The sequence below is a fragment of the Chironomus tepperi genome, unplaced genomic scaffold, assembly GCF_022539635.2.
Source record: "Chironomus tepperi strain 1889 unplaced genomic scaffold, CSIRO-AGI_Ctep_v1 contig_34, whole genome shotgun sequence".
Lineage (NCBI taxonomy): Eukaryota > Metazoa > Arthropoda > Insecta > Diptera > Chironomidae > Chironomus > Chironomus tepperi.
The window spans coordinates 960,786-970,099 of NW_027226156.1; the positions used below are offsets into that span (position 1 = coordinate 960,786).

The following is a 9,314-nucleotide window of genomic DNA, read 5'->3' on the forward strand; positions in this document are numbered from 1 at the left end:
TAAAATTGCGTAAATTAATTCTAAAAGTATAAAAAAATAAAAATAAAGTCGTGAACACTCTCGTGGATATCAAGTAAGTTGAAAATTTTATGAAATAAGTCACTAATTTGTAATTTAAAAAGTTGATAACATTTAATTTTCTTCTTCTTCTTTTGAAATATGACTCATAATTTTTGGGTGTGGACGTGAAATGCTTTGAATATTCAAAATTGTCAATAATTGAAAATATAAATCTACAGTTTCATGATATAACCAGCCGATAACAGATCATATGTTATTTAATAACAAATCATCTGCTATAGACTGGTTATAATGTCCCAAAATAAATTAACATATCACAAACGTGTCGATCAGTAGCTTTTAGGGTTAGAAGTAGTTAAAAATTAAGGCTTTACAAGAAATTTTTCCATTAACCAACAAATTATTTAAACATTGGCTGCTGAGTAATTTAAGTTTGTATTTATAGAACTAACATCGAGGAATTGTCATGGCTTCTAGTGAAATTGCTATTGCGCCTGATGAGATACAGTCACCATCATTTGACATCTTGGCTGATCATCAAGGAATTAAAATTGATAAAAAGTTCATCCTTAAAATACAAAAAGGAAAAAATATCACCAAGGAAGTGAAAGATTCCTGCAAAGTTCTTCATTTCTCATCTGAGTTGGATTTTGAGGAAGTGTTGACAACAATTAAACGACTTGATCCAAGAGATTATCCAAAACTCTTCATTTTTGTGATTTATAAATCAGCCAATTATGTTCGGGGAGCAAAAGATGAGCCACCAAATAAAAAAGTTAGATTAGGACATGATATTGATCATTTAAAAGAACATCTTCAAAAATTTAGTAAACGTCCAGTAATCTTACAATTGACATCAGAAAATGAAAAGACTTCACAAATATATTACAAACATGGTCCATCAAATAGCAAAAATCACTACAATTTAATAGATGATCCATCAAGTCAATTTAATGTCATTGATCAGCAACATGATGACATTGAAGAAATTGAAAATTTTTCCTCATTTTTGTGTCTGTTTTTAAATAACAAAATCAATAATTTGAAGGAACAGATGATCAAGGTCATTAATGAAGCAGAAAATTCAATACTATTCTGAGATTCTTAAGAACTTTAAATCTCGGAGATAATTTCTTTGAAGACATAACTTTGGAAATAGCAAAAAAGAGAAGTGCAGCTGAATTTTTGGCTATTTTGGATGCTCCATTCAGTGATTGTAGTGGCCATGCTCAAAAGTATATAACTGACATTTTATGCATTAGAATACAATCAGGAGGCATTAGTCACTCCTCAGTCCTGCTGACAGCCGTTCAAAACCAGAATGTAAAATTGATTGACTATTTGATATTCAACCTTAGTCATTTGATCCAACAGCTTTCATTCGATCATCAAGTTAAGATTTCAACAGCCGCATATGAAACAGGTCAACTTGATGTTCTCTGTAACTTGGTGGACATTGCTGACTTTCCATTTCCAAATAATTTTGAACCAGAATCAACCAACCATAAGAGACTAAAGGCAATTATTAATGAACGTGCAGAGCTGGAAGTTGCAATTAAATCAACAAATATGGACCAAATTACAAAGTTCAACAATTCAAATTCAAACTTGAAAGTAGTCTACAGCATCAATAACAAGTCAGCATTAAAGTTAGCTACGGAATCAAAAAAATTTAAAGTTTATAATTATCTAAATCTGCGTGGATTTTATACAACAAATCCAAATGAAAAAATTGATGAATCTGTAGCACCGCAGAGGAAGCAAAATGTCAAGGAAGCTCTTCCAGATGAACAATGGTCTGTAAATTTACTGTGCAATAGATCATTAATCCACAACAAGAGAATCAGTAAGGTACAAGAGAAAGAGTATCGAAAGAAGATTAGGAACTGGTATGGAGACATCAACAAGATTAGAAATGGTAAACAGTTCCTTGATGTTGCAGCTTCATGCACAAGACTGAAGATAATCTTCGATTTCGAGAATGACACAGTAAGTCTAGTGCTGAATATTGCATAGAATTTATGAACTTATGTTTATATTTCTTTTAAGGTCGCAAATGTAAGCTTATCAGGACCTACTACTCTTGGTTCCATGTATCCAGTATCCAAATGGATTTTCATTGGTGCTCGACTATCTGATAAAGACAAGAATTCTGCTAAACAGCGCGAACAGAAAATCAAAGGAGTTTTGGCACACGAATTGTGTCATTATGTCATGAAGTTAGTTTATGAGAACAATGAGAATCCATACTACGAGCACAAAGAGGAAATAAAGAAAATATTTGAAGGAATTGTAAATGAAGTAGACAAGTGGTTAAAGGAAGATCCTGATGATAAATGCAACGGAATCATTTCATCTGTTTACAAGGACTACGAGCCAAAGGAATTCAATCAAGAATTAATTGTTCGGCCTGTGCAAATGTTGGCAGAATTTGATTATAATGAGGGCTTACTAGGTAGTCTTCAGAAAGAAACTTATAAAGATCTTTTTGATTTCTGGTTCAATCATGTTGTTCGTGACTTGCTGAAGTATCTACAACGGGATATAAATGTTATAAGATTAAATAGAACAATTGGTTTACTTACTTCTATTCAAGAGCTCAAATATGAACTGTGCAATGAGGATAAAATAGAAGAAATAACCAGGAACAAGATTGTCGTAGTGCAGACGAATGTTCCGAAGCTTTTGCTAATCAATACCCATAACTATCTAAAATTAAAAGACGAAATTTTATTTGATTCACAAAATATTTTTGTTGAGCCTGAAAAACTCAAAAATCCACAACTTTGGGATGATTTTAAAGATATTTGTGCTGAAAATCAGAAACTCAACATTTTTGTTGATTGTTCTTGTGGAGTTCCGGATGGATTGAGACATATTTTCGTCAACAAGGATCTGAATTTCATATTTATTGTGTCCACTAAGATTGAATATGATACAATTAATGAAATAATAAAGGAACAGAAAATGCAGGATGTACAGGAATTAGAATTAAATTATAACTGGATTGACTTGACAGAAAAAAGTCAAAAATTGTTGTTGGAAACCAAAATAAATTTCCAAAATAATTCACAACCAACATTAGCGGAACTGATCCTATCTGGTCATAAAACTGAGGAACCATCAACGAGTACAGCCGTAGTCAATGACAAAGAAGCCATAGATGGTCTGGTTGATGTTCAGCTCTTAAACTTATTGCTGGGAAATCAGCCAGTTCCAGTCAATACAAAAGAAGATGACAGTAAGTCAAAGGAACATTTTCAGTTTCTATTCCAGTCGAGGAGCTTCATTAAAAAAACTAAAATGATGTACGAAGAATCTAAATTCGTAAGTTTATACCTAAAGAAAATTGGCAAAAGATCGACAGAAGAAGTCGATGCAAAACTAGAAATTTCTCAGAAAGAATTCATGTTAAAGGCGCAAAAGAACCGATACGTCTTAATCTCAGACATGGCAGGAAATGGCAAAAGTTGGGCAATGAAAAAAATTGCAAGTGTCCTCCGTGAAGAGAATCCAACAAGTTGGGTGACTTATGTGGACTTGAAGCAGTTCATTGACGAGTTTAAGGCACAAAATGTTGAATTTTCAAGTTTTATGGTCGATCACATTTTGAAGCCACAACAGCAATTTGAGGTCAAAATCTTCAAAAAAATGTACAAGAACGGCAAAGTTTTCGTTCTTTTTGATGGATTTGATGAAATTGCTCCAAATTATGCTGATTTTGTTTTAAAATTGGTACAGAATTTCCAACAAAATGGGGGTAATCAGCTGTGGATTGCAACTCGAGACTATTTTGAGGTCAATTTAAAAAAAAAACTCAAGCTTGATGTAGCTTATGGTCTTGATGAGATGACAGAGGATGAAGGAATAGAATTGATAGCAAAAAGCTGGATTCTTAATGATTCCAAAACTGTGCCAATTTCGAAGGAAGACTTTGAAAGTCATGTTGAGGCATCACCAAAATATAAAATATATAAACAAAAAGCTCGCCAAATTATTAAAAAGGCTTTAATTTTACGGAATAATTCAGTCGGTCTGCCTCAATTGTTCACCATGATTGCTGCTGGATTCAAGGATGAAGAAAATGTTGACAACTTGCAAGGATTAAAAATTTACATCAAATTCATAGAAATTCTTTACTTAAGATGGTCTCTTGATAAAGGTCAAATTAGGCAGGATGCAAATATTGATGCTCAAGAAAAAAAATTAAGGCTAAACTTTTACGAATTTCATCGATTTCATGCAATTTTAAGCTTATTTCCAAAACTAGCTGCAATACTTTTTCCTGGATATGACGGCAGTGAATGGCCAAAGGAAGAAATCATCGCTGGTGGCATGTTGACCATAATAAATGGAAAAGTTTATTTCATCCACGAGACAATCCGTGAATATTTTGTTGCTAACGCAATTGTAAATGCAATGAAAGATCAACAAGGAGGCTATAAACTTTCAAGTGCTTTAAATGAAATCATGACGGAGGAAAAATTCGAAATTATTAGAACATTCATTTTCCATGACTGTAATGAAAAGGAAGTGCTCGATAAAGTAGGAATACGATTAAAAAATTACATTTATTCTCCAGAAAACTTCAGATTATTTTTCACTGAAAGTCTAGAAAATCTTGTTGGTTTTGGAATCGAAGTGCTGAAAAACGGAAGTTATGAAATAGCTAAAATTGTCTTTGATCTAAATGCCTATTATATTTATAGATACATACAAAACGTAGAAATACTATCAAAATTTCAAGATTTTTCGAAACATTTTATCAGCAAAAATCGATTAAATTGACAATACTAACATAGATAAGCTGTTAAATTGCGAAAATATTATAAAATGAAATGAAAATTTTTAAAAAAATGTAAAAAATATTCCAAATAATTTTTAAAAATTGACACTTAAAATGTAAAAATTACCTATAAAATTATAATTTTCAATCCCGATCCCGACTTTTGAAATTTTCGGGATCCCGGGATTTTTCGGGATCGGGAAATCCCGGGAAATCCCGATCCCGATCCCGATCCCGATAGCGAGAAAGCATACAAAGAAGTCGATGAAGATATACAAAATATTCTTCGTATTGCTGTAGGGCATGGCCGTTCAGAAATTCACACTCAGTAATTTGAAGTTAAAGACATTTTTCTCCTTAGTTGGACTTTTGAGGATCACTTTTGATAGTTATTAATGTAGAAATTCATAAAATCAACATTTTGGCGTAAAATTTGCTATGATTAGTGCTTTAATAATTTAATTAATGCAAAAATTCAAAAATTGTCTGCCATTTTTTAAAATTTTTCAGAACATTTAATAAAATTCGCCGAATTCATTCGTTTATAATGATTTAAATTGTATGAGCATAAAGATTTTATGTTCCTTTTTAAGCATATGTTACTCTACAGGAGCAAATCATGCTTTAAATTAGTTTAATTAACATAAATCTTTTTTTGAAAAAAAATCTTTTTTTCGTTGAAATTTTGAAAAAAAAAAAATGGAACGTTATTTGCGTCCAAGCCCTGTAATTAGTTCATCAAGTGAAATAAATATTTAAAAATGAAGAGAAAAGATGACAAAAATTTACTTCAATGTTCTTTAGATTAAGAAGATTACAAAGTTGAAATTCATGCTTGGGTTACAAATGTCATGCAAGAATATAAAATTAAGTTTGATGTCTAATGCTTACTGAATGTTAAAAATCTCTAAATTATTAAATTTAAATTTAAATTGTCAAAAAAAAAGTTTTAAAATTTCAATAAAATAAGTTTTGTTTTTAACTCAAAATTAACTTTAAATCATAGTTTGCAAGACTTGGATTCGAATCTGTGAAGCCCGCTGGAGTCAGACTCTTGACATCCTGACAACTCTGCTCTGTATCAATTCTTAATGTTCAATTTATGCTTCATGCTCTGGTATGAGATACAAAAAGGAATGTAAGCTGGTCGAGCAAGTTTTGGATGAATGGGAATTGACCCTTGGCTATTTATGGTGAGTACAATGGATGTGTGAAATTATAATTATGTGATTTTTAAATAGTTTTAAAAAGTAGGTCAGTGCTGCGTAATATTCATAGAAATGAACAAAATTCTTACTAAATATCTTGCTTTAATCTAATCTTCTTACTAACATTTTTTAACGGTTATGAAAAATTTAAACTTTTCATAAATGCTTGTTTTGGTATTGCTGGATTTATTTAAGAAGAGTATGATTAAACACTCAAACAACCATCGATTCTAATAATGAAAACTAATTACACAAAAAAATGTTATAACTTAATTTAAATAAATTTGCCGCACTTATTAGTATAACATAACATGTTATAATAAAATACGTAAGACGTACGTACATGATAAGTTATACATGATTGTGTTAGAGATTGAAAATCACGATCGTGCATATTTCAAAGTGAAAAATATTTGTGCCTTTAAAATTGCGTAAATAAATTCTAAAACTATAAAAAAATAAAGATAAAGTCGTGAAAACTCTTGTGAATATCAAGTAAATTGAAAATTTTATGAAATTCGTCACTAATTTGTAGTTTAAAAAGTTGATAACATTTAATTTTCTTCTTCTTCTTTTGAAATATGACTCATAATTTTTGGGTGTGGACGTGAAATGCTTTGAATATTCAAAATTATCAATAATTTAAAATCTTAATCGACAGTTTCATGATATAACCAGCCGATAACAGATCATATGTTATTTAATAACAAATCATCTGCTATAGACTGGTTATAATGTCCCAAAATAAATTCACATATCACAAACGTGTCGATCAGTGGCATTGGCTGCTGAGTAATTTAAGTTTGTATTTATAGAATTAAAATCGAGGAACTGTCATGGCTTCTAGTGAAATTGCTAATGCGCCTGCTGAGATACAGTCACCATCATTTAACATCTTGGCTGATTATCAAAGCTTTAAAATTGATAAAAAGTTCATCCTTAAAATACAAAAAGGAATCAGAAATGTCACCAAGGAAGTAAAAAATTCCTGCAAAGTCGTTCATTTCTCATCTGAGTTGAATATTGAGAAAGTTTTGAAGACAATTGATGGACTTGATCCAAAAGATTATCCACAACTCTTCATTTTTGTCATCGACATAGCATTCAATGTAGAAGGTCAGAAAGGACCGTCAAAAAAAATAGCACATATGATGCAGAGGATATCAAAATTTGGCAGTGATCGACCATTGATCTCGCAATTTGCATCAGTTTATGAAAATGTTAAAGAAATTCAATACAAAGATGAAAATTCAGCCCAGTTTAATGCCATTAAATTCATACAAGATGATCATCAAGAACAAAGTGATAGCTTATCATTCTTAAGCAATATGCTGAGTCATAATTTTGATCTAAGTGAAATTGAAATCCTAAACAGTTTAGAAGACATCCAAGACCGTACATTGATTCTTAGATTTTTACATGCATTGACATTGTCGAAAGCATTTTATGGAGATTTGGTGTTGAGTATGGCAGAAAATGGCACCAAATCAGAATTTCTTGCTGCTTTAGATGTACCATTTAACAGCAACGGAAGGATGTTAAGCAACAGATCACAAAATTTCATTGCTGTTGAATTCGGAGATGAAAATCCAGAGAATGATGATTCAGTTCTGTTCAGAGCAGTTCAAAATAAGAACACGGAAGTCATCGACTATTTGATAACTTATTGGTCACATTTGATCCAGCTCCTTCCATTTAATAATCAACTTAAAATTTCTACAGCTGCATTTGAGACAGATCAACTTGACGTCCTTTGTGATTTGCTGAATATTGCAGACTTTCCATTTCCTGATGATTTTGATGCTGATTTTGTAAACCACGCAAGATTGTGTGAAATAATTGCTGCAAGAACTAACTTTAAAGCTGCAATTAAGGCTGAAGATTTTGAAAAAATTGACAAATTTATGGATGAAAATTTAAATCTGCGACTAGTTTACATCCTTAATAATAAATCAGCTCTAACGCATGCAATTCAAGCCAAAAAATTCAAAGTTTTTTACTATTTAAAGTCACTTGGATTTAAGGACGAAAGCTGTTCTGATTTACTAAAAGAACTGTCTAAAGATGAAAAGGAGGAAGCAATACAAAGTGCTGTGAATCAAAGGAAATCAAATGTGAACAAGTCACTTCCAAATATCTACAAGTCAGTCCATAAATTGTGCATGCAGTCATCAATCCATAACAGACGAATCAGTAAGGCACAAGAAGCTGAATATTGTCAAAAAATCATGAAATGGTATGCGGATATCCACAAAGTTGCACCTTTAATGCTTGAAGTTGCATCTTGTGGCCAGTTGAAAATAATATTCGATTTCGAAAGTGATTATGTAAGTATTTTGAATGATTTTAAGGAAGTCATAATGATTATATTTTTCAAAATATTAATTCAAGGTTGAAAATGCAAGTCTATCAGAATCAGTGGCCTTAGGATCAACATATCCTGTCAGCAAATGGATTTTCATTGGTGCTAAACTATCTGATAAAGGCAAGAATTCTGTTAATGAGCGCGAGCAGCAAATCAAAGGAGTTTTGGCTCACGAATTGTGTCATTATGTCATGAAGTTAGTTTATCAGAACAATGAGAATCCATACTACGAGCACAGAGAGGATTTAAGGGAAATGTTTGAGGATATCGTTCAGAAATACGACAAGTGGTCAATGGTAGATGGTGACGGTCCAGATGATCAGTACAACGGAATCATTTCATCTGTTTACAAGCACTACGATCCAAAGGAATTCCATCAAGAATTAATTGTTCGTGTTAGCAGAATTTGATGATAATGAGGAATTGCTAGGTAGTCTTCAGAAAGAAACTTATAAAGATCTTTTTGATTTCTGGTTCAATCATGTTGTTCCTGACTTAAGGACCTATCTTCAGAGAAATAAGGAAGTTATAGGAAATAATGGAATTTTTGAACTTCTTCCAAGCATTTTAGAATTAAATTGTAAGATTAATACTTTGAATGACATCAAGGAAGTAATTGATAACAAGGTTGTCATAGTTCAGACGAATGTGCCGAAACTCCTGTTAATCCATATTTGCCAGCATCTTCAAGAAACTCAAGGAAGTTTAGTTAACTCTAAAAACATTTTCATGGAACCAAATAAATTAAAAAATGCACAACTTTACAAGAACTTTAAACAAATTTGTGATGACAATCAGGAGCTGAGAATATGTATTGACTGCCCAGAAGAAGTTTTATATTATTTGGGGAAGGTTTTCTATAAAAAATCCTTCAAATTTACTTTTATTGTGTCAAATAACGTTCGCATTATAAAAATAGAGGAAATTTTTGATG

General features: G+C 31.5%; 2 protein-coding genes across 2 annotated transcripts; both read left to right on the forward strand.

Moving 5' to 3' along the window:
• Positions 1 to 1,333: 1,333 nt before the first annotated feature.
• Positions 1,334 to 4,823, forward strand: LOC139097816 (uncharacterized). Its single transcript, XM_070649774.1, has 3 exons — positions 1,334 to 2,010; positions 2,071 to 4,566; positions 4,731 to 4,823. Exons 1-3 carry the CDS (start codon positions 1,591 to 1,593, stop codon positions 4,821 to 4,823), a joined length of 3,009 nt encoding a protein of 1,002 aa, XP_070505875.1. The 5' UTR covers positions 1,334 to 1,590.
• A 1,560-nt stretch (positions 4,824 to 6,383) lies between these two features.
• On the forward strand, positions 6,384 to 8,791 carry LOC139096331 (uncharacterized). Its single transcript, XM_070648029.1, has 3 exons — positions 6,384 to 6,510; positions 6,831 to 8,342; positions 8,407 to 8,791. The coding sequence occupies exons 2-3, from the start codon at positions 6,852 to 6,854 to the stop codon at positions 8,788 to 8,790; spliced, it is 1,875 nt and encodes a 624-aa protein (XP_070504130.1). The 5' UTR covers positions 6,384 to 6,510; positions 6,831 to 6,851; the 3' UTR covers position 8,791.
• Positions 8,792 to 9,314: the final 523 nt, after the last annotated feature.

Bases quoted from the DNA above. Each gene is read 5' to 3' on its own strand.
- LOC139096331 (XM_070648029.1), top strand. From the start codon at position 6,852: ATGGCTTCTAGTGAAATTGCTAATGCGCCTGCTGAGATACAGTCACCA. The intron at 8,343-8,406 runs GTAAGTATTTTG...TATTAATTCAAG, and splicing joins TCGATTTCGAAAGTGATTAT to GTTGAAAATGCAAGTCTATC.
- LOC139097816 (XM_070649774.1), top strand. From the start codon at position 1,591: ATGGACCAAATTACAAAGTTCAACAATTCAAATTCAAACTTGAAAGTA. The intron at 2,011-2,070 runs GTAAGTCTAGTG...ATTTCTTTTAAG, and splicing joins TCGATTTCGAGAATGACACA to GTCGCAAATGTAAGCTTATC. The intron at 4,567-4,730 runs GTAGGAATACGA...TTATATTTATAG, and splicing joins AAAAGGAAGTGCTCGATAAA to ATACATACAAAACGTAGAAA.